Source organism: Eptatretus burgeri, chromosome 14 (genome assembly GCF_056783735.1).
Source record: "Eptatretus burgeri isolate ZD-2024b chromosome 14, Ebu_testis_v1, whole genome shotgun sequence".
Classification (NCBI taxonomy): Eukaryota; Metazoa; Chordata; class Myxini; order Myxiniformes; family Myxinidae; genus Eptatretus; species Eptatretus burgeri.
The window spans coordinates 69,259,823-69,285,539 of NC_140974.1; the positions used below are offsets into that span (position 1 = coordinate 69,259,823).

The 25,717-nt window shown below is 44.8% G+C and overlaps 1 protein-coding gene across 4 annotated transcripts; it reads left to right on the forward strand.

The window, feature by feature from the left end:
• The first annotated feature begins 1,252 nt into the window (after window positions 1–1,252).
• CENATAC (centrosomal AT-AC splicing factor) lies at window positions 1,253–25,717 on the forward strand. Of its 4 annotated transcripts, none has more exons than XM_085855409.1 (12): window positions 1,253–1,402; window positions 5,616–5,747; window positions 6,615–6,784; window positions 7,802–7,900; window positions 8,055–8,121; window positions 11,275–11,328; window positions 13,862–13,929; window positions 14,043–14,115; window positions 17,062–17,116; window positions 17,243–17,323; window positions 20,466–20,598; window positions 25,269–25,717. In XM_085855409.1, exons 2-12 carry the CDS (start codon window positions 5,619–5,621, stop codon window positions 25,357–25,359), a joined length of 1,020 nt encoding a protein of 339 aa, XP_085711535.1. In that variant the 5' UTR covers window positions 1,253–1,402; window positions 5,616–5,618; the 3' UTR covers window positions 25,360–25,717. The 4 variants fall into 4 exon arrangements, with proteins under 4 accessions (XP_085711535.1, XP_085711537.1, XP_085711536.1 ...); XM_085855411.1 differs by having other exon boundaries at window positions 1,317–1,402; window positions 5,597–5,747; XM_085855410.1 differs by having other exon boundaries at window positions 1,402–1,611.

The window sequence follows — 25,717 nt, forward strand, 5'->3', positions numbered from 1 at the left end:
CTGAGTCAACCTCCTGGTGTATATTAATTCAGCGGCCAACGGGACTTGAACTCAGGACCCTGTGATCCCAAGCCACCACCCAAACCACGAAGCCAACACCAGGCTTTTTCCTCTACCCCCTCAATCTCCATAACTTCCAGGTTCCTATCTAATTCCAATTTAAACCCATCTACTGTTTCTGTCACCAATTCCTTTCCAGGGAGACCGTTCCATGCATTAACTACTCTTTGAGTGAAAGACCCGTACCTCACTACCTTCTTAACTCGACTCTTCTTTACTCTCAAGCAATGCCCCTGGTGCGATCACTGTGTCTACTCTGCTGAATAATTGTTCTGCACTTATTTTGTCGATGCCCTTCAATACCTTAAACATCTCGATCATATCGCCTCATAACTTCTTTCTTTCTATTGCATAAAGCCCTGTCTCCTTCAATTGAGTGGAGTGAGGCCCAGAATCAATCTGTTAGTCCTGCGTTGAACCCTTCGACATGGCAGCTCTGTCCTTCCTGAGTTGTGGTGACCAAGACTGCACACAATATTCTAGATGTGGCCCTCACTAAATTCCTGGGCTATGTTAACAACTCTTTTGATATATTATAATTGATCCCCCTTCAAATACAACTGAAAACCAGATTTGCTTCACATTTTGCTGCCTGCTTACCTCCCATATCTCTTACCACCCCGAGATCCTTACCCCATGTGACGCACTCAAACATTACCCCTTGTATCCTGTAATCTCTATTTATATTGTTCTTCCCCATCCCCAACACCTTACACTTGCTCAGGTTAAATCACATTCTCCAATCTTTTGCCCAATCTATGAGAGTATCAACACTTTCCTGAATCTGATCACCACCCCCTCTGCTACCCACCTTCCCTCCAAGCTTTATGTCATCTGCAAATTTGGAAAACCTCTTCACCCCTCTCTCTAAATAACATTAAAAAAAAACAAGACTTTAGTTTTGTTTTGTTATTGATGAAGTGACCTGGAGCATAATGTAACTTGGATGTTAGGCCTATGTTTGTTTCCCGATCCAACCCCGTGTCGGGCCTCATAATATGCATTGTTCGCCTCCTTGCAATTGCCAAGGAGCTCCAAGGGAATTTTCCGGAATTCGATTGAGTAATAGGAACAGTCATTCACTTCAAAATCCATTAAAATATTCGACAGAAGTTGAAATCTATTTTGGAAAATCGGCCAGGCCACAGTTCGCCTCTTTTGGGAGAGACAAGATGGCGGATAGTGCACTTCCGGTGGCTTCAAGCACGGAGCCGTGGTGACCAATCAAGTGGTAAAGATCAGTGGGTAATAATCTTCTTCTGCTGAAGCAGCACTTTTGTGGAAGGAAGGAAGCGGAAGTGACGACAGAAGTACTATCGGTTCAACAAAACCCTTGAACGACGTGAGTGACATTCGACTCGGGGTTCGTTTTATGGTCCTGTATTTACCGCGTGTGTCTGGAATTACTTTTCTCACGACCAAGTGGGTGGATTTAGTTGAACGTTAATTAATTTTAATGACCGTTCCAAATGAAACGTCGTCGCGGTGTTTTCACCGAAGCTGTTTCCTCTACAATACAGTCGACTAGAGTAGGCCTACACCATTTATTACGTACGCAAATATGGCGGGATTTGTGTTGATGTTGTATGTTATTTGGTGGAAATAATGGAAATGTTTATATGACGGACAAGTGGGAAACTTGTGGTTTGTTTTTTGTTTTCTTTACCCTCTTTTCCCCCCCCTCCCCCCATACGCTTCCTATTCGGTGCTGCTCTGTTTGCTCTCTCTCAACAGCTCCAGAACGTGACCGTTGTTTCTGTGAACCCTTCATGATTAAACTCACAAAATGGATGTTCTTTCTCTCTTTCCCTCTTTCCCTCTTTCCCTCTTTCCCTCTTTCCCTCTTTCCCTCTTTCCCTCTTTCCCTCTTTCCCTCTTTCCCTCTTTCCCTCTTTCCCTCTTTCCCTCTTTCCCTCTTTCCCTCTTTCCCTCTTTCCCTCTTTCTCCTTCCAGGGAAGCGGTGCACATACATGTCATGCCATCTGTATCCTTCCACGTGGCCTTCTGCTCCCATTAACTCCACCTGTCACTACCTGTGCCCTCTTACTGACGGTTTAATGTGTTTCCTCCCCTAATCTCACTCACTCCCCCAATCTCACTCCCTCCCCCAATCTCACTCCCTCCCCCAATCTCACTCACTCCCCCAATCTCACTCACTCCCCCAATCTCACTCGCTCCCCCAATCTCACTCCCTCCCCCAATCTCACTCACTCCCCAATCTCACTCACTCCCCAATCTCACTCACTCCCCCAATCTCACTCACTCCCCCAATCTCACTCACTCCCCCAATCTCACTCCCTCCCCCAATCTCACTCCCTCCCCCAATCTCACTCCCTCCCCCAATCTCACTCCCTCCCCAATCTCACTCCCTCCCCAATCTCACTCCCTCCCCCAATCTCACTCACTCCCCCAATCTCACTCACTCCCCCAATCTCACTCACTCCCCCAATCTCACTCACTCCCCCAATCTCACTCACTCCCCCAATCTCACTCACTCCCCCAATCTCACTCACTCCCCCAATCTCACTCACTCCCCCAATCTCACTCACTCCCCCAATCTCACTCACTCCCCCAATCTCACTCACTCCCCCAATCTCACTCACTCCCCCAATCTCACTCACTCCCCAATCTCACTCACTCCCCCAATCTCACTCCCTCCCCAATCTCACTCCCTCCCCCAATCTCACTCCCTCCCCAATCTCACTCCCTCCCCCAATCTCACTCCCTCCCCCAATCTCACTCCCTCCCCCAATCTCACTCCCTCCCCCAATCTCACTCCCTCCCCAATCTCACTCCCTCCCCCAATCTCACTCCCTCCCCCAATCTCACTCCCTCCCCCAATCTCACTCCCTCCCCAATCTCACTCCCTCCCCCAATCTCACTCCCTCCCCAATCTCACTCCCTCCCCAATCTCACTCCCTCCCCCAATCTCACTCCCTCCCCCAATCTCACTCACTCCCCCAATCTCATCACTCACTCCCCCAATCTCACTCCCTCCCCCAATCTCACTCACTCCCCCAATCTCACTCACTCCCCCAATCTCACTCACTCCCCCAATCTCACTCACTCCCCCAATCTCACTCACTCCCCCAATCTCACTCACTCCCCCAATCTCACTCACTCCCCCAATCTCACTCACTCCCCCAATCTCACTCACTCCCCCAATCTCACTCACTCCCCAATCTCACTCACTCCCCCAATCTCACTCACTCCCCCAATCTCACTCCCTCCCCCAATCTCACTCCCTCCCCCAATCTCACTCCTCCCCAATCTCACTCCCTCCCCCAATCTCACTCCCTCCCCCAATCTCACTCCCTCCCCAATCTCACTCCCTCCCCCAATCTCACTCCCTCCCCCAATCTCACTCCCTCCCCCAATCTCACTCCCTCCCCAATCTCACTCCCTCCCCCAATCTCACTCCCTCCCCCAATCTCACTCCCTCCCCCAATCTCACTCCCTCCCCCAATCTCACTCCCTCCCCCAATCTCACTCCCTCCCCCAATCTCACTCCCTCCCCAATCTCACTCCCTCCCCCAATCTCACTCCCTCCCCCAATCTCACTCCCTCCCCAATCTCACTCCCTCCCCCAATCTCACTCCCTCCCCCAATCTCACTCCCTCCCCCAATCTCACTCCCTCCCCCAATCTCACTCCCTCCCCAATCTCACTCCCTCCCCCAATCTCACTCCCTCCCCCAATCTCACTCCCTCCCCCAATCTCACTCCCTCCCCCAATCTCACTCCCTCCCCCAATCTCACTCCCTCCCCCAATCTCACTCCCTCCCCCAATCTCACTCCCTCCCCCAATCTCACTCCCTCCCCCAATCTCACTTCCCTCCCCCAATCTCACTTCTCCCCCAATCTCACTTCTCCCCAATCTCACTTCTCCCCCAATCTCACTCCCTCCCCAATCTCACTTCTCCCCCAATCTCACTCCCTCCCCCAATCTCACTCCCTCCCCAATCTCACTCCCTCCCCAATCTCACTCCCTCCCCCAATCTCACTCCCTCCCCCAATCTCACTCCCTCCCCAATCTCACTCCCTCCCCCAATCTCACTCCCTCCCCCAATCTCACTCCCTCCCCCAATCTCACTCCCTCCCCAATCTCACTCCCTCCCCCAATCTCACTCCCTCCCCCAATCTCACTCCCTCCCCAATCTCACTCCCTCCCCCAATCTCACTCCCTCCCCCAATCTCACTCCCTCCCCCAATCTCACTCCCTCCCCCAATCTCACTCCCTCCCCCAATCTCACTCCCTCCCCCAATCTCACTCCCTCCCCAATCTCACTCCCTCCCCCAATCTCTCACTCCCTCCCCAATCTCACTCACTCCCCCAATCTCACTCCCTCCCCCAATCTCACTCCCTCCCCCAATCTCACTCCCTCCCCCAATCTCACTCCCTCCCCAATCTCACTCCCTCCCCCAATCTCACTCCCTCCCCAATCTCACTCCCTCCCCCAATCTCACTCCCTCCCCCAATCTCACTCCCTCCCCCAATCTCACTCCCTCCCCCAATCTCACTCCCTCCCCCAATCTCACTCCCTCCCCCAATCTCACTCACTCCCCCAATCTCACTCACTCCCCCAATCTCACTCCCTCCCCCAATCTCACTCCCTCCCCCAATCTCACTACCTCCCCTCTCCTCTTGTTCATTTGTTTCAGTGCTTTTGTCCTACTGTTACGATACTGCCCCTCCACACACACACACACACACACACACACACACACACACACACACACACACACACACACACACACACACACACACACACACACACACACACACACACACACACACACACACACACACACACACACACACACACACACACACACACACACACACACACACACACACACACACACACACACACACACACACACACACACACACACACACACACACACACTGTGTTTGTTAACCTCCGCCATCGGAGATCGGAGGTTACTGTTTTCACCCCTTTCTGTTTGTTTGTTTGTGAACAGTATTATGGAAAAAACTCCTCGACGGATTTCGACGAAACCTGGTGGGGGGGTTAGGTATGGTCCAAGGATCATGCCATTAGATTTTGGACTTTGCCCCCCCCCCCAAAATTTTAGAGAAAAAAAATATTTTTTTTGCATTTCTACATGTTTTAAGTGATTTCCAACCCCCCCTAAAAAAAATTGTTAGAAAAAAAAAAATTTTTGCAACTTTTTTTTAAACAAAATTTTGATTTTTTTTTGCATTTCTACATGTTTTAAGTGATTTCCAACTCCCCCCCCCCCCCCAAAAAAAAAATGTTGGAGAAAAGAACTATAACCCTGTCAGCACTGTTGACATCATATTTGATGAATAAGATATAAGGTTCACTTGAGTGACCCAGCAGTATTGGCGGCGGAGGTTTTGCACTCTCCCGAGTGCTCCCCCTCTAGTTTTGATATGTGGCACCGTTTTGAATATTCTCAATGAGGCTGAATTGGAATTGAATGACATGACTATCTCAGATGGCTTCACCTTTTACCTGCAGCACGTTTTTACTGTCTCCCTTCGGAAAGTACCTGCTTTCTCGTACAGGTGATGGAAGGCGTCGACCTGCCTTTCTGCGAGCTGTGCCAACGCACCATGTTCGATTCTCGTCGAGGTCATGTCTACACGTCGTGCCACCGCAAAGCCGTGACCCGGATCACAAATAGCTTTCTGGCAAAGGTGAACCATGCTTTGTCGTCACTCGGTGAACCAGCAGTTGTGTTGCGATTTACCTTTCATGGATCGGCTTCATGTATCATGAAATCTTTTGTTAACTTGTTCGAGGCAGTCGCAGAGTGAACCAAATGAAATCTGAGTTGATAGTGAAATCAGTGAATTTCTCTTTTTGTTGTCAAGCTCTCATTTTGTACTTCCTTGAATATAAAAAAATGACAGTAATGGGATAAAGAGAGCTGCGGAAGTCTAAGATTGGTTTAAGCGGATTTGAAATGTAGGATTTTGATGTCGAAACAGAATTGAGATGACAGGGTGGCCTCGAGGTGCGCACACTCGTCTCTAAGCCGTCTATCCTGGGTTTGAATCCTGACTCCCCGTGTTTCTCAGGTAGGCTGATCCATCTATGTGCGTGTGCCATCCCTCTGATGGGCCGACATTCGTTGGTGGACGTTAACGATCCCACGGTGTCTTTCGTGAAGAGTCGGCGAGCTATCGCCAGAACCCTGAACAAATTCAAAATTCCTGTCCGAACCAGCAGAGGACACTGCATCAGCGGCACAGCCGCCCCCACAGCTTTGTGCTACATACAAACAAAGGAATGAATCCATAATTGAGACATTGAGGTTTTTATTTATTTTTTTTGTTTTTTTTTGCTGAGTCATGTTTAAAGCTCTTTCACAAGATAAGGTTTAAAGAAGCTGATATTGCAGAAGCAATATGTGGTCGGAAAGGGTCACTCGTTCCTCTAGTCTATCACATAGCCCTTCCTTGAGATTTGACCGATCTTATTATGTTATGGATGATGTATGTTTATTTATTTAAATTTTATTATTCGAAGCTTCACACGATGCCTTTTTGTTGATCGGGCAGGTGATTGAAGCTCGACGGTGTATTTCCACTCCCCGTGTTGCTCGGCGAGAGGATGTGGCGGTGAATGCAATGTTCTGGTGCCCAGTTTGTTCATGTGAGGCCCCAAGACACAGCGCCGCTGCTAATCGGGCTGTACTCCTGGCAGCTGGGATCTTGGAGCATTGTGCCGGGTAAGTCATTCAAGAAGAATATGACGAGCTTCTGTGGCCTTTCCTCTGTTCTTAATTGTCGTCCCTTCACGACCCTTTGCCTTACCTGAGCCTTGTCGGTCATGTATGTACATGTAGTAACCAATCACTTGGTTGTCTCCCAATCTCCAAGCTCATCTCTAATTATCTATGCATACGCAGCCGAAGATGCCGGAGGCAATATGTTTTTTGGTTGTCTGTCCGTCCGTCCGTGCGTGCGTCGCAAGATCTTCGTTACCGCGATAACCTTCGAACCGCTGAAGGGATTTTGACGAAACTTTGTACAAGTCAGCACGATGTTGTGTGGAGGAATTTGTTGGATGTTAGTGTCAAAAGGGCAAAGGCCTATCGTGGCTTTTAATTGAAAATCTTTGTTCCCACAATAACCTGTGAACCTCATCAGGGTTTTCAACCAAACATGGTACAAGTATGGACGGCGATGCAAAGATGAACCGATTCAATTGTGGGTTCAACAGGTCAATGGAAAGGTCATGTGCTCTTTGAAAATCATTTTGCAGTTTGAATCACCTGGAGTTTACTGTCTCGAACACTCTTTCATGTGACCTTTCATTGAGATCAAACATGATAATGGGTTGACATCTAATGCGGGCGGAGGCGGATCCATCGACGCATTCGCGTTAAATTATATTTTTCTAGTTAAAAAAAATGTATTAAAAAATTTCCTTTTACTTTATCATGCTTTTCTATCCAGTCCTTCAAGGCAATGCTTATTTGTGTTTCCTAATTCTCACCTGGAACTCTTCTCCCTTTGTCAACACCAATCACTTTGTTGAACTGCAGCTCATCTACACTCATTTATGTTTATGTGCATCTACCTTGTCCGTGTTCCCCCCCCCCCCTTCTCTCGCTGTTCATTTGTCAACCTGGCGCTCCTCTGTTTCTGAGATTTTTTTTTTCTATAAGCCTCGTCACCTGTATCGGAAAATATTACAGTGACTCGACGATTGTCCAGGTAACCACGCACCGTGTTTGTAATAGGGCGAAGCACCGAAGAAGTTTGCCTCGTTTTTGCCACGTGCATCGAGTGGCCAAAGAACTGAAGGCCAATTTTGTGGTGGATGAGAGCGACTACCACAAGTAAGTTAACGTTTTGGGCTTTCTAATAAGTGGTGCTTAGTTGTCTCGCCAACTGCACGTAATGAATGCATGTGGCCCCTTATGCTGCGCCGTGCATTACGAACAACTGATTGTTATCTTTGTGCTTCTAACTTCATTGAACATCTTTTTCAAGATATTTGGAGGCTGCTGTTCTGGCTTTATCGGCATTCGAAAGAAAATGTGACGATGCGATTATGCAGGTAAGTTTGATGCAAGTCGTCTCCGAAACTCGTGCCAAAAAAGCAGCCGGGGCTGAATGGTGACCACGTCATTTGAATAATCTTTCTTTTTGACCTATTATTTGTGCATTACACTAAATATGTCTCTTTTCCTCTGATTCCCGACTGAATTGTTTAAGACACTTGTTTTCTAATACCATGACATCTCTCATCCTGTTTACTTTGTCTCTCTTATGCAACACATGGCCTTCTACTGCTCTTCCATTTTGTCAATGGTTGTGAGAGAGGGGTTACCTGGTTCTTGTGATTTCTCATCCTCATTTACCAAGCTTTCTCAGGATGTGGCACACAGGTGGCTGGATCTGGGGCTGGCAGGATAGCCTCGAGGTATGCACACTCACTTCGAAGCTGTCTCGCCTGAGTTTGAAAAAAATTGGAATTTTGCCAGGGAGCCGGCAATAATTTTTGAGAAGGACACCGTGGGGTTTTTAACATCCACCGACTAATTTCAGAATCCATTGTCTGATGGTTCATGAGCTTATTTGTCATCATGCAGGTTGACAATAACCCTGGCATGTCAGAGGAGTCTCCTTGGACTTGTTGTGCCTTTACCGGGTTCTCTGCAGCTGTACAGCGGTACTTGACAGCCATTCAATGATACAAATGTTTAAACTGCCACAGGCGCAGAAGTGACACTGAGCGGGATGTTGGAAAGTAAAAAGAAATGAACTGGAGAGCTGCCTTTCTCAAATGTGATGCGCGTTTAACCTTTTTTTTTATATATATAATACCTAGTCGAGTCTCATGGAAGAACGAGGACAGTGAACGGATCAGGACATATCAGACAAAAACAGAATGCAAAACACCCGTGCATGGGGTGGACAAAATGGATACAGAAGGAAGCTCCAAGGAGGGGAAAACAGGATTTGGATGGGGTTAACGAGCGTAGAAAAGATCATGGTTTGGGATTGGGAACAATCTGAGATGGTGGTGAACAACTGTCTTGAAAATCTGGAGGGAAGAATGAGATTGAAGAGGATGTGCGAAAAAGAGGATCAAATGAATGGAGGTGAGCAGTGATCCTGGATTTAGGTAGTTTCATCAGAAGGGGGTTGATGGTGGACTGTGTGTTCCCTGCAGAAACCTGAGGGGTGTGGGGGGGGGGACAAAGCATGGAAAGAGCAGAGGGTGCAAGACCAGAAAGGAGGCGGTAGAAGACAGAGAGACCACCGACCTGTCTGCGATGGCGAAATCATAGACCCATAGATCCAGCTGCATCGTGGGAGATTCCATTGATCTTAAAGGCCTTTGTTTCCATGGCATCAAGCTGAGCAACATGTGAGGCAGGGGAGCCAGCCCAGAGGGGAGAGCAGTACTCCATCAAGCTGCGGATCAAGGCCCTGTGAGGTAGATAGTTCAGGTGTGCCAACGAAGGACTTTGTACGACGGAGGATGCCCAGTCAGCAACTGGCTTTGAAAGACAATTTTGAAATGTGGTTTGCCCAAGAAAGATCATGGCTGATAGTGAGAACCAGGAGGTTGAATGACTGAACTTCCTCAAGAGGATTGTTTAGAAAGTATACAAGACGATTTGCCACACAGTCCTTTCGGAAAGAGAGAGCGAGAGTGAGATTTGTCAGGATTGAAAGACATATATTCCATGTGTTTGAACAGCTTGTGATACCATTTTTTCCAAGGTTGAGCTAGTGAGTTATCGTATGCAACCTGTGGCTGCTGGTTGCATCATTTCCTGGGGCATGGCTATTCCGCTGATGCAGTGCCCTCTTACTAGTGCACTGGTACTCATTTCTCTGACCTCGGAAGGATGACAGGCTGAGTCAACCCCACTTGGTGTTAACTCAACGGCAGTCAGGCTCAAAATCGACCGCTGAGATCTTCAGCCAGCCACCTTGAACCGTTAAGCAAACACAAGGCTTTCTCAAGGTCTGGAGACAAGGATGAGGCATGTCACGGCAAACGGTAGTCATCAGCAAATATATAAAGAGGATTTTCCAGAGAATGAGAGAGATCATTGATGAAGACCAGGAAAAGGACTGGGCCCAGAACATTGCCTTGGGGCACACCACCCTTGACAGGGAGACAAGATGAAGGGATTCTGTTGAGTGCCACACATTGGCTTCGAGAGGAGAGGAAATCAGTAAATCACATGTGGAGTTGGCCTTGGATGCCCATAGGCAGAGAGTTTGGAGAGTAAGGCCTCATGCCAGACTATCAAATGCATGACACATGTCCAGAGAGATGGCCTTGATCTCATATCTGACATTGGTGGGCTCCACCCATTGTTGGGAGAGTAGGAGCATGTCCCAGGTGGAGTGACCTGGTCTGAAACCAAATTGGTGAACTGAGATGAGGTTGTTGGAGAAAAGGAAGGATTTCATATCAACTGTGATGATGGATTCCATGATCTTGCTGATGATTGGTAGTAAGCTGATTGGCCTGAGGTTGAGGGGGATCTGTTTTTGCTCCTTTTGTATTTGGTGCAGTGATGTTGGCGGATTTCCAAGCAGATGGAAGATTGCGTCGTGAAAAGGGCAGAGAGTGGATGTGCAGGAGGAGCAGAGCAGTCCTTTTTAGGACACGTGAGCTGATGCCGTCCGGTCCAATAGTAGAGTCAGAGTCGAGGGTTGAAAGAACCTTCCGCTCGAGATCAGGTATAAGTGCGTGGTTTTCAAAGGCTCGGATGCTTCAAAGGGCTTTAAACGTGTTTTTCTGCCTTAAGGTGGCCTGCACATCAACAGATCCTCATCTTTTTGTAATTGTTATTTCCGACAGCGGCTCAAACTCGAGACCCTGAAACCTTAAGCCAGCCACCTCAACCGTTAAGCTAATACCAGGCTTCCCAAAGGAAGAAAATGCCACGATGGGTGGAAATTCTTTCCTTTTTAAAACTCGATGGAATCGAACAAAACTTTACGAAACACACCTTCAGGGTGTCCTGAGTATTTCCTGAAAGTTTTGTCTTCCTCGGTCAAATCCTCTCGGAGGAGTGGATGTAACGTACATACAACATACTTTCCCCCTCCATGATATATTGATTATTTTCCCACACGTGTGAATTTATGTCAAATTATTTGTTATTGATGCCTTGTTAACTTTTTTTTTGATGACTTATTTTGCCTTTGTTGGCCTTGTTTTATCCCCATGTCCCTACAGACAGCTGTTCAGATCCGTGAGATGGAAGATAAACGTCGTAACTTGCTCATAGAGGTTGGTGACCATTCAGCAGGCTAACCACACGGATAGCCTAGTACATGGGTGACTGTATCCGAGATTCACATGATACAGAAGCATTGTACCCATCAGCAGCATGCACATGTGCAGTATACTGTTGAAGGATCGTCAATCTCCCGAGCACGTGCAAATGTGACGCTTGGTTTAACATCAATTGTATACAAGTTTCTTGTGCAACCCCGTAACCCCTTGTCTAATCGCACGAAAACAGCAGTTTTTGTTCAAGGGTTTTCTCTACAACTAGCAGAATACCTGCCCAACGGGCGATCTTGTTCCAAGCATGCAACACGTTCTTCTGACGCATATCTATATTTAGGTGGTGTATGGGCAACTGACAGCTCTGTATACGAAAAAAAACCAATAATAACCCGGGTTACGTGCATGAAGGAAAAACATACCTACTGCCTATAATTCACAACACCTCACAGTACTGGAAAACTGGACAGGAATACTGTACTGTAAATGGTGCAGACTTGTAATACCCTCCATTACCTGGAGGCATTCTACATGATACACATTTACGTAGAGAATTTGTGTCCCCTCTCAACCCTCCTCCTCCCCCCCCCCACCAAGACCAATGATAAAGATAAAACACCCCTATACACTATTTGGGGTCATGCTGATCCTATGTAGCAAGTCTGGATGTAATCGGTCCAGAACTGTAGGAGTAGTAGCACGACAAACACATAAACACTGGTCTGTGAAATATCGTGAGTATTCCTTTTATGATCGTGTGTATGAATATGTTTTGGCGTATGTACCTTATGATGGTTGGCCTATCTTTATTTCATGCTTCTTAAATTAGGACTTTATTCCTTTGAGATCCCAATCCTTTTCACTGTTGGCTATCCTGCCATTGATACCAGTTCACCATAAACCCTCCTGTGTGGTTCATGAAGCAGGACTTTAGTGCAATCATCTTGATTAGGTACAGTAGTGACTAGAACGGCACTCGGTCGAGCATATACCTCCACCAGGCTGAACAGTTTATGTTTTGTATCCCACTGATAGGTCGGATCTGCATCCAGACCTGAACCAAAATCGAACTGGCTTGTTCTTGTCACCTCCCCAACTCATCCACCAAGTTTTCTCCAAGTCCGTCCATAACTTTTTTCAGATATCGTGCGATATATCATTTTTGGCTCTATCTCTCAATAGTTAAGAATCGCTTCAATAATTCTCGGATTTGGATCTTCACCAAAATCTAATCTGTTCGTCCTTGTCACACAACCAACCTGTCCAACAAGTTTCATCTGAATTCATCCATAACGTTTTGAGATATCCTGCTCACAGACAAACAACCAAACAAGGGTGAATACATATAACCGCCGGCCACCTTCGATGGCAAAGTCACAAAAGATTCTCTTCTTGAATCTAAAATGTATCCCATCTTACTTTTCCACCTCGTATCTGCTAAAAAGAGGTTTGCATTCCTTTGCTTTGTATCAGACATTCGTGTTTCTCATTCACGTGGCAATCACAGTTATCAGATCCTCGTACACATTCTCTTTTTATCACATTTTCTTTTAACCTTCATTTTCTTCTTCTTATTCTCTTCCCTTTATAAGGGGTGAAGTCCAACGGTACCACTCTTTTGCCTGGCTTCGACCACACTACTCCACTTCCCCCTGTTCTCAGCCATCTTTCTCCACTCTCCAACCCCCCACGGTACTGATATCCCTCATCTCAACCGTGGTCTACCTATTTTCCTCCTACCTTGCTCCTGCAACCTATCCATTCTCTTTGCCCTTCTCTCTTCCCCTATCCACACCAAGTGTCCAGCCCACTTCAGATGCCTTTTTACTGATCTGCACACCAATCTCCTCTCTCGGTTCATCCATTCTCCTTCTATCCACATTCTTCGCTCCCACAATCCTCCTGACACAGTTGTTCTCGCAGACCTACAAACTCCGTTATTGTCTCTGTCAGTCCCCCTATTTTGAGACCGTAAATGTCGGTCACACAAGACACAAACTTTCCCTTTCAATTTCCTTGATGACTTTCTGTCTACCATTACTCCCTCCACCCTCCTCCATGCATTCACACCCACCTGAATCCTCCTCTGCAACCGACTTACCATCCCCGGTCACTTTTCCTCCCAGGTACTCAAGCCTATTTCCCTGTCTGATCTCCTTCCCCTCTCGCCTGATAATTATTTATTTTCTCTGCTGCCGAACCCACATCACGTCAGTCTTCTCCGTACTTATCTTCAGCCCATGCTTCTCAAATGCCTCCTTCCATTCCCCAGGACTTGTTAAATCAAATTGTTAAATCGATTCCATTGCAATTGTATAATGCATTATTTCACTTTGATTTTGATACCAAAGTGTCATTATTTTTTGAATAAAAATTAAATAAATTACTCTTAATAAGTAAGATGTTATTGCTGAAGTTAAGTTTGTTCCATGATAGAGAAAGAATATATATGTAGTATTAGGTGGCCCGCTGCTGTCATTATTTCTGGTTCATGACTGTCTCTGCCAAACAAACTGCTCTTCCTGACTCTCAGCCAGAAATTCAGGCTGGGTCACTTCCTGGCCCCACAACAAGCGAGCAGCATTTTCCTTCCTCTTGCAGGTCAGACAACTCCTCTTACCATTTCCACCATGAGTTTACACCCAAATTTTGGCACGTAATGTATGTTTTATATTTTGCCTCACCTTTGTGTTCTTCCTGCACTGCCTTTCCAGCATTCAAGCTGACCAGGCTGAAGGGAAGCAGTGTTCTATGCCACTTGAAAAGGATGGACAGTTTGGAGGTTTTGTACGTTTTGCTTTTGAAACATCAAAGATGATGCTCTTTTTGCTTCTCCTATCTCACCTGAGAATCGATCCTAAATTCCTGATAAATTTATTATGGAAACCTCACTGAACATATTAATTATACTAGTGCGTGCCTGTATATGCGTGGCCAAACGTGCAAAAAAAAAACAAACAAAAAAAAAAACTTTCAAACCACAAGCCAGAAACAACAACCACACAGGCCGTTCCTTCGCTCTCGCATGCCCGTACGTGCAACCCTCCCCAAAAAATACTTTCAAACAACCAAACAGTCCGTTCCTTCGCTCTCGTAAACGACGACTGGATTGGTGCATTGTGTTTATCTATAAATGCGGATAAGAAATCGAGAAATTATTAGAATACATTAAGTCATCACTATCCGGAAGTGGTGCGTGCCCGTACGGAATGTTCACATGCATTCCACGAATTATCGCTTGCATTGAACAACTGCTGTGATACTTCCAGACACAGTGGTAATTAAAATCCAAATTAATATGAAGTTTACCTCCCTGTCTTTGCTTGCCATGACATTCGCTGCCATTGACCATTGCCACTCCTACGCCATGGTAGCTAAGGCACCGATCCCCATCGTAACCGGCGCGGAATGTGACGTCATCGTCGGCCGGCTGCGCACCAGCCTACGCAGCCACGCCTACGCAGCAACGTGTCCTTTCATTGGTTGGTAAATAAATGGCCATCACTTGGGAAGCACTTGTCCGATTAATATCAAACCTTGAAAAGGCACATCCTCAGGGCCCCAGCAATATACCTGGTAAGTTTCAATTAGATCGGACCAGTGGTTGTCGAGAAACAGCAGTCACAGACACACAGAGATTGCTGGAATTATAGATAGATGAGGGTTGTTACCCTGTTGTATTATTTTGAGTAAAAGATCTTTATGATTATAAAATTACTTTTATACCATCTTATGATTTACTGATACTAGCAGAATAACCCTCATGTGGGCGATCCTGTTCCAAGCATGCAATACGCTCTTCTGACGCATCCCTTTATTTCAGCGGTGTATGGGCAACAGACCTGCCTCGATCACTCCCAAAAATAAAAAGAACCCAGGTTACGCACATGAAGCAAAAACGTGTCTCCTGCCTATGTGCATATGAAATAAATCATGGGTATATAGCTTTGATAGTACCGATCCCCCACCTCTCCCCCTCCCCCACCCCCCCACCCACCACAAAAGAAGAAAATTTCAAGATGAGTGAAAACCTTTTTTTTCAAAACTTGATGGAATCAAATTTGTACTGGCACAACTTCAGGGTGCCCTCATTAATACCTGAAAGTTACAGTTTCCTCAGTCAAATCCTCTCGGAGGAGTAGATGATACATACATACCATAGTATGTACATACCACACATATGCCATAGCTCCATTATAGTATGATATCTGGTAAATATCAAGTTTCACCCAATTTTTTAATTTTTTTAAGGAATGAAAATGATGGCGCCGAGCACCGAGGACATGTCCATATCCTTGGCATTCAATGTCGTCATAATCATAATATATCATAATATAATGGGCATAAGCCTGCAACTTCTAACACACTTTTCTCCGAACATATTCTGTTCATACTTCCGAAATCTTCACATTATGTGTTCCATGTATTTACGCAGGTGATCGCGAATTCAAAAAAATCGAATACAGGTACAATTTTCAAAGAGGGAATCGATGACGTCACAATCGGTGGCAAACCGACGGCCGGGTCCTAGATGACGTGCTTTACTTAACTAACTCCACGAGTTCAGGACGTTTGTTCAACTCAGCATTTATGACTTTTATCCTGCCATGTTGTTAATCTGTTGTTAAGCGACCGGTCTCAAATGCTACCATGGACACCCAGACATGCCACCAATATGAACTGAGCTGTTGAATGCGGCACAAAACATCCAAAGAAACTACCGTAACCGAGTATTGCGATCCGTCCTGTCCCCCATACCCGTCGTAGACGGGTATCTGCCAGTTGTTTTAACAGCAAAGAAAACATCTGAATTCTCACTGAATTCAAGGTGATGCAGAAGAAAAGGGCACGTGAAATCCACCAATAAATTTTTGCAATGTTCATTCAACTTTTGCAGTCGACTTGATTTACATTGAATGTTACATTTTGAATAGGAATCAGAACATGAATTGGAAAACAAACCTGTAGTTTTAACAGTACTTTGTCTCTGAATTTGTCCCGATCGCACAAGCATAGAGGGGAGTGAGATAATTTTTCTACTGTCTGGCGGTCAAGCAAAATTGAAAATCATTCCAAACAGGATACTTACTGTTTTTAAGGATGTCACAAAGGACACGAACAACACGCATGAAGAACTAATGTAACGTGTTGAATAAGGTGGTGTAAAAGACGCTGCATCAACAGCGGTAAATTTCCGAAAAAATTTCCTTTTTTTTTTTTTTCTACAGCCTTTACAATCTTTTATTTAATTTGGATTGAATACTTGAACACTGTAGAACACAAATCACCTTTTAAAAACTTTCAAAACACTCGTTTAGCGGTACTTGAACAAAATATGGCATTTTACATCGTCACCACCAGTCAAATTTTCCGCTCGCAAACCTTGCCCACGTCCTGTTTCTCAAGACTGCGTGGAGGAAAGGTGTTGTATGAACTCTCTAGTCAGAATTATGTCATGAACAAAGTTTGGAAACAGTACTATGCCCATTATGATGTAGGTGGGGTGACCGAACGTGTGCGCCCGTGCTTGCTTACAAATGTCTGTGTGTGCGTGCTTTTGATTTTCTATTGTAAGAGCTCTGGAACTTTGCTGCCACACATCTCTTGCACTTTGCAGTTCTGAACTGATTTTTGATAGTTCTTGCACAGAAAGCTCTATGCAGCAACAAAGAGCAGATGATTGCGATTGGATCCAGTTTCAGGCATTCCATTGTCTCCATTTGCTCCTGACAGTGTCAGAAAATGTGTGGGAGCCTGGGAACTGGAGAATTCGGAAATGTCCACACAGGTAAAGCCTGGATAAACACAGGTCATAACATACATTGGTTTTGAGTTAGGGTTTCTGGAACACTGCATTCTGCAGAATGAACCTGTTTCACTTGGAGAAGCACCTCGTATTTTTGGCTGTTACCAGGTTCTGTCCCACCTTGGCTCCTGGAAGACCAGGATGACAAGCCAGAGATTGGACCATCGTATGAAGCATTTCTCAAACACAGTATGTATAGTCAAACCTTAGCCCTTTTATAATGAAAACAGTTGGACCTACAGACAGCATAATTGCTTGTCATAATATTAGTTGTACTCACGTTCTAAGTTGTCTGGTTAGATACAGCAAAAGATTGATAATTTTGCAGATTGAGCATGCCATCCTTAAAAGAGGAAATTATTAAAACCAGCGCTCATGTTCTCGTATGATGTAATTTTTATTTTATTTTATCTTTTGCATTAGTGCCATGTTGATCCTTGAGTTCCCACTGACGAATAAAATAACACATGCAAGTTCAATAATTGGATCGGTTAGAACCAGGTACACCTACACCAAATGTGGTCAGCCCAGAAAAGGTCATGTCTGATGGTGAGACCTAGAGGTTCAAGAGACTGAACCTCTTCCACTGGATGTCTGTCTCTCTGTCTCCATATGGCTGCTCAGTTGCATCATTGGCTGTAGGCATGGCTCTGATCTGAGACATGGAACATGTCTCAGACTAGAGTCTAATCATATTGACATCAGCACAGAGAAGAGAAGAGCGAGGGAGAGGCTGCTACCTGCACAGCACAGGAATTGGGGGTGCTGTATGACACAATGTGGAGTTGTCTGCAAAAATAAATCGAGGGTTTTCCAGAGCAATAGAGAGGTCATTGATGTACGAGATGAGGAACAAAACTGGGCCCAAAACATTGCCTTCAGGAACTCCAGCATCCACTGAGAGAGGGGATGAGAGGGTTCTATTGAGGAGGGGAAGAAAGGTTCCAACACATTGATTGCTCGAGTGGAGGAAGTCAGAAAACTAGGAAAGAAGGTCGCTTTCTATGCCATAGGCAGAGAGCTTGGCAAGCAAAGCAGGATGCCAGACTGTGCCCATGCCAGAGATATGGCCGGGGAGACGATCCTACCCTGTTGCTTGAGATCGAAGGCCTCCAACCATTGCTGAGAGGAGCAGCAGCATGGCCAGAGTTGATTGCCTGGGACAGAATCCAAACGGATGGTCAGAGATCAGGTTGTTTGAAAACAGGAAACGGGTGACGTCGGAAGCAGTGATGAATTGTAGGACTTTGCTTGTATTTGCAACCAAATTAACTGGCCTCTACTTGGTCGGTTATTCATTGAGTTTTGCATCAAAACACATATTTAAGGATACAACTTTTATATACTGTACCAGTCAAAAGTTTTAGAACACCCCCATTTTTCCAGTTTTTACTGAAATGTAAGCAGTTTAATGTTGCAATGTACTCTGGAATTAAAGCATAGAACAAATAAACAATTTCAGATAAAAAAAGAAATCATGGAATCGTTTTGTTGAACAAAATTTAATCTAAATTTTTGACTCGTCAAAGTCACCACCTTTTGCAGATATAACAGCCGAACATACTCGTGGCATTCTTTCTCCAATGGAAATCAAATATTGTTCGGAAAATTCTTCCCAACACTGTTGCAGAAGTTCCCACAAGTGTGTTGCACTTGTAGGTTGCTTTGCTTTCACCCTTCTGTCCAGTTCATCTCAAACAAGCTCGATGGGGTTTAAGTCTGGAGACTGCTGGCCATTCCATGATTTGAAGCCTACCGTCTTGTTCTTTTCTTCCAAGGTAGTTCTGACATAGCGTGGAGGTATGTTTTGGGTCGTTATCTTGCTGTGGGATGAACCCCTGACCAACTAGGCAGAGACCAGAGGGTATTGCATGGCGCTGAAAAATGCTGTGGTAGTCCTTTTGGTTCAGGGTGCCAGCCACTCTGTGCAAGTCGCCGACTGGATCCAGCAAAAGAGCCCCAGATCATCACACTTCCTCCTCCATGTTTGACAGTTGGTGTCACTCACTGAGGGACCATCCTTTCGCCTACTCGACAGCGTACAAAAACTCTGCATGATGAACCGAAGATTTCAAATTTTGATTCGTCGGTCCATAAGACCTTCTTCCAGTTTTCAGTTGTCCACTGGTGGTGCTTCATGGCCCAGGAAAGCCTCTTTTTCTTATTTTGCCATCTTAGCAATGGCTTTCTTACTGCCACTTGACCTGTCAAACCTGCAGCTCGAAGTCTTCTCTTCACAGTTAAAACAGAGACTGCCTTACTTCGACCATAGTTAAGCTGTGCTTGAAGCTGCTGTCCTGTAAGCCACCTATCACGCAAGCTGTTGACTCTCAGAAACTTGTCTTCTGATTGTGTTGTGGCTTTGGGTCTGCCAGACCTCTTCCTGTCAGTTTCCTCCAGTTTCCAAGTGCCTTTTGATGGTGGAGGAAACTGTACTCACTGACACCTTGGCTTTGTTTGCAATTTCTCGAAAGGAAAGACCTTCACTTTTAAGGGTTATAATGGTCTGTCTGTCTTCCCTTGTTAATTGTCTTTTTCTCACCATTATGATAGCAATATACTACTTCCTGCAGTGCAATATTGTCCAAATAATGCTTCAGAGAGTGCAGCAACACAGTCTGTTCCAACACTGCTTTTATACAGACAGAGGGTTTGTAACTAATCAACAAAAGTTGGGACACCTGAAGGAATTGTTTGCATCAACTTTCAAGGTTTAATTTACTTCCATTACTGCAGAACAGCTGCAGTTGCTAACCCATTACTTGTTCCCTGAAAAGGGCCTTTTTAACAACTCTGAAATTTATATTATTTTTCAGTTTTTAGTAACCAAAACTTTTTTTTAACCTCTGGCAGTTTACTGCTTAGCTTTGTACCATTTCAGGTTATTCACTGGACTTGAACTACTTAAATTTCAGTAAAAATTGAAAAATGGGGGTGTTCTAAAACTTTAGACTGGTAGAGTACACGTTTAAGTCTATGTAATTCCTTGATTCACTATCATAACCATATAATACAACAAAATTTCAAACTACCAACAATATTGTTTTTTTTTTTGTTTTTTTTCTGAACCATAATTTTTTCAAACAACTTTATCAAGTTGGAAAACTACTCTTAAATTGGCAACACTGATTGGGGGAGGGGGGGGTCGAATTTTCGGAGGGTGGAGGCCGTTGTACGGAAATCCCTGTCGGACCACACTATAACGGTGGGCTAAACATCTGATCATTTGTCCCAATGTCTTAACGAATATAAAATTTATTTGGTCCTTCAGGATGGCCCTTCCAGTGTCTACAATAACTTTTGCATTTTTTTCACTTTCTCCTTCCATTAGAGCAACAAGAGGCGAAGCGTAACCTTCCTCCAGGTCGTGTTGGAGCCTCATTTAATTATGATGAACCCATAACTGATGGCTGGTTGCCATCATTTGGACGGGTCTGGGAGCAGGGAAGGAGACGGAATGGACGGTAAGTTCACATCTGAGGTGAGGTGAAATCTATACTTGTGTATGTGTGTGTCAGTGTCTCCCCTCCATAACTTTTAAAACCATGAAACCTAGCAGCCTGAAACTTTGCATACATACTAAGGGAAATCCAAGGAAGTGCATAAGTGAAAATTGGGTGTTTGGGTTAATTCAAACACCCCTTTAGAAGATAATTAACGGCTTTATTTAATTATATCCTTTATCAGGCACATCCTCTGCCACCTCTCCCTGCATGGGGTCTCTTAAGGTGCATCCTGGGTTACCTTGCTGGGATCTGAAGCCACCATGTTTTTTGGCCTGCTCAACCATGCTTTGACTTGGAACAGGCCGCAACGGTTTCTTAACGATAAAGTTTTTTTTGTTGTTGTTTTTTTCTTTCCCACTTTCCTCATTTGCATCATCGAATGTTGCTTATAAAAAAAAATAACTTGTCATCTAACAGCTGATTACACCTCCAAATTGCTGGATATATACATTGCAATGATAAATGCATGGAAACGCCATCGTTCGCGGCTTTATTTCATTTCCGCACATGCCATAACCTCGAAAATCTCTTAAACCAAGTTGAATTCCAAAATTGAAGCTCCAGAATTGAGCTTAGCAGCAGTTCCGACTGCTAAAAAAAAAAGTGTTCATTTGTCCAATTCGGACATTGCTTGGGCGTTTCCGGGTGCATGGGTTGACATGACTGGTAATCGCTTGCCAAGCCAGGCGTTCTGCTGCTTGCTTGAGTGCTTAACCCTCTGAACCCTGAGCTCCTTGGACTTTTGGCTCCCCCACCACGGCCTCCCTGAACAAAAATCCAGCCGCTTCGGTATATGGATGTATGAATAGTGGCTTGTAAACCGACCACTCAGGTATATGGAGGTATGAATAGTGGCTTGTAAACTGACCACTCAGGTATATGGAGATATGAATAGTGGCTTGTAAACCGACCGCTCAGGTATATGGAGGTATGAATAGTGGCTTGTAAACCGACCGCTCAGGTATATGGAGGTATGAATCGTGGCTTGTAAACCGACTACTCAGGTATATGGAGGTATGAATAGTGGCTTGTAAACCGACCGCTCAGGTATATGGAGGTATGAATAGTGGCTTGTAAACTGACCACTCAGGTATATGGAGGTATGAATAGTGGCTTGTAAACCGACCGCTCAAGTATATGGAGGTATGAATAGTGGCTTGTAAACCGACCGCTCAGGTATATGGAGGTATGAATAGTGGCTTGTAAACTGACCACTCAGGTATATGGAGGTATGAATAGTGGCTTGCAAACCGAACTCAGGTATATGGAGGTATGAATAGTGGCTTGTAAACTGACCACTCAGGTATATGGAGGTATGAATAGTGGCTTGTAAACCGACCGCTCAGGTATATGGAGGTATGAATAGTGGCTTGTAAACTGACCACTCAGGTATATGGAGGTATGAATAGTGGCTTGTAAACCGACCGCTCAGGTATATGGAGGTATGAATAGTGGCTTGTAAACCGACTGCTCAGGTATATGGAGGTATGAATAGTGGCTTGTAAACTGACCACTCAGGTATATGGAGGTATGAATAGTGGCTTGTAAACCGACCGCTCAGGTATATGGAGGTATGAATAGTGGCTTGTAAACCGACCGCTCAGGTATATGGAGGTATGAATAGTGGCTTGTAAACCGACCGCTCAGTTATATGGAGGTATGAATAGTGGCTTGTAAACCAACCACTCAGGTATATGGAGGTATGAATAGTGGCTTGCAAACTGACTGCTCAGGTATATGGAGGTATGAATAGTGGCTTGTAAACTGACCACTCAGGTATATGGAGGTATGAATAGTGGCTTGTAAACCGACCGCTCAGGTATATGGAGGTATGAATAGTGGCTTGTAAACTGACCACTCAGGTATATGGAGGTATGAATAGTGGCTTGTAAACCGACCGCTCAGGTATATGGAGGTATGAATAGTGGCTTGTAAACTGACCGCTCAGTTATATGGAGGTATGAATAGTGGCTTGTAAACCGACCACTCAGGTATATGGAGGTATGAATAGTGGCTTGCAAACCGACTGCTCAGGTATATGGAGGTATGAATAGTGGCTTGTAAACCGACTACTCAGGTATATGGAGGTATGAATAGTGGCTTGTAAACCGACCACTCAGGTATATGGAGGTATGAATAGTGGCTTGTAAACCGACCACTCAGGTATATGGAGGTATGAATAGTGGCTTGCAAACCGACCGCTCAGGTATATGGAAGTTTGAATAGTGGCTTGTAAACCGACCGCTCAGGTATATGGAGGTATGAATAGTGGCTTGCAAACCGACCGCTCAGGTATATGGAAGTTTGAATAGTGGCTTGTAAACCGAACACTCAGGAATATGGAGGTATCAATCGTGGCTTGTAAACCGACCACTCAGGTATATGGAAGTTTGAATAGTGGCTTGTATATGGAGGTATGAATAGTGGCTTGCAAACCAACCGCTCAGGTATATGGAGGTATGAATAGTGGCTGGTAAAACAGCCACCAGGGCTCAAAGGGTTAAGCCACTTGGCGAGCTCTCACCAAGCTGCTTGCGTAGTTATTCATTTCAAAGCCACCAGAAGTAAGACCTTTCCCTTCACTGATGGAAATACCAATCTTTGTGTAATTGCTAAAAAAAGCAATACAATTTTACTTTCACCTTTTAAATATCATACGAATAAATTTTGGAAATAGCTGCTTTTCGTATCCTTTTCTCACCTGTGTTGCAAGTAGTGACCTGCTTTCTGATGCTTCAAAAGGTGTTGCATAATCAGCATTTTCTGAATCTAATCAATATGAGGAAAAGGATTGAATGAGACTCACATTATGATAAGTGAAAAGGAAGATGAAGGAGGAAGAGATTTTTCAACACGGTGGTTAAAAACACAACATTGCTGATTGGGTGCGTTTTATTGCCCCGGTAATGCCCTGGCACGCTGCATTCTCACCCTCTCCTCGCGCTGCCTTCTTACCCTCCCCTCACGCTGCCTTCCCATTGTCTTACCCTCCCCTCACGCTGGCTTCTTACCCTTCCAAACCCCCTCCCCTCACGCTGCCTTCTTACCCTCCCAACCCCCCTCCCCTCACGCTGCCTTCTTACCCTCCCCTCACGCTGCCTTCCCGTTGCCTTCTTCCCCTCCCCTCACGCTGCCTTCCTGGTCCCTTCTTACCCTCCCAACCCCCCCTCCCCTCTCCACTTCCATGGACATCTCTTGGAGGTGTTCACATGCTGTATTGATGTGCTGTTTTAACGTACCTTCTTTCGTTCAATCCTGTATTACCCTCCCCCCTCCCATTTCTCCACAAGTCCCACTTCCAAACAAGTCGAGAACCCCTCCCCTCATGCTTACCTCCTCCCAAACCCACTCTGTGTATTCCCGTCAGCGAAGCGACAGATGGTATTTGCTAGTTTACAATATAGGGAAAAGCATTTATCATTGGGCCCCAAAGGCCTTTTCTATTTTTAAACAAGAAAACCAGTCTGTTAGATATTTCAGCATTAAACATTGCCATAATAAACGGATAAGGAAGGTTTTTCAGTCTTCTGAGGAAATGGTATCCAAAAAACATAAAACCCGAGCTACATTTATTTTTATTATCCCCACACCTTTTGAAATAAACAAGGAAGGATACTGTAATCGGCTCCGTCCGTCTTTCCGTCACGCTACCTCCGAAACAGTTGGTGAAAATTCACTAAACTTGGTAGTTGTGATCACCAAATTGCAAGAAGATGCAAGAGCAGTATCATTTTTGGCCCTGCCCCCCCCCCCCCGTGGGATCAAAAAAGTCAAATACCCCCAAAAATGTAATTGCGGAATTTTTTTTAATATTTTTAATGAACTTCGGATATGCAATCAACAGTGGGAGTCACATAAACCATGTAACTTTTTTGGGATTTCGTTCATGCCTGAGCGGGTGGAGGATTTGGGGTCACAGGGGTCAAAGCGGGAATTTTTTTTTAACTCAAAGTTTGATATTGGGTCATCCCTAGTGGAACGTTTTGCCATCTTTCAACTTTGCTTTAGCAAAGACTTGTGATGGCATGCTATTGGCTTTACTCTAGTTTTTATCTTTGAATAAGCACACAGCAACTTTGAATGAGTGACTCGTTTGATTTCAGCTTTCTTACAACATGACATCTGTCGCAGCTCTCTTAACCCACTTATGACAGACACCATGTGATGTATATCAGAGCACTTTTCATCCAATCAATGATGAGCACATCAAGCATTCTACATCATCTGATAACATGGAACTTGACAACAGTTCGATGTGTTTGTCGTTGACGGTGTCATCCTTTGTTTCGTACGATGTTACTATTGATGAGAGGCATCCGTTTTCGTGCTCCGTGTTGCAGAAACACAAAAGCAGGATTTCCAGCTGTTGGTTTCAACTTTGAGATGTAATTTCAAGTTTTATTAAAATTCCATTGCTGTTTACTTTAAGCCCCATGGAAACATGCTACATTAACTAAGACTTTAGTTTACAAGACCAGAAGCTTTCCCACATATGAGCCATTTGAAATATTTTATTACCTGAACTCGTTCAACAAAACCAAACGAGGACACTTTTCCAAAGTAATTTTAACGTATTTTGGTGGTGTTCCGAGTAAGTTGGTGCGTCTGTGAATTCTTTTTGTGCATAGACTGCGATCTTGGCAGAAGATCAAGTGTAAGTCTCAGCGGGAGACGTGCATGAATGGAGCACATCAAAGAGGAAGAAAGAACTTGAACTAGCCTTGCTAGTCAGCATGGAGTTGTAGATCAGCCGTGGTGTGAATACAGTAGTAAAGCACTGGCCTTGCCACGGCTCGGTGTTGCTCTTGTCAAAATGTATTCCTGAGTATGTGTATATATATATATATGTATATGTATATATGTATATATATATATGTATATATATATATGTATATATATATATATATATATATTAAACATTACCTTGGTGTACAGAATTTGAAGATTGTGAATTAAATGAAGGTTGTTAATTTTGTAGAGTTGGGGGAGGTTGGGAAGAGGACGGATTTTTTTGTTGTCGTTGCATATGTTGCTATGAAAACGATTTTGCAAAATAAATATTTTCTGCATATCTCGA

Coding starts and splice junctions, on each gene's coding strand:
- CENATAC (XM_085855409.1), top strand. CDS start 5,619: ATGGAAGGCGTCGACCTGCCTTTCTGCGAGCTGTGCCAACGCACCATG. Junction 8,122..11,274: donor GTGACGATGCGATTATGCAG/GTAAGTTTGATG, acceptor ATGTCCCTACAG/ACAGCTGTTCAGATCCGTGA. Junction 20,599..25,268: donor GGAAGGAGACGGAATGGACG/GTAAGTTCACAT, acceptor TTTTGTGCATAG/ACTGCGATCTTGGCAGAAGA.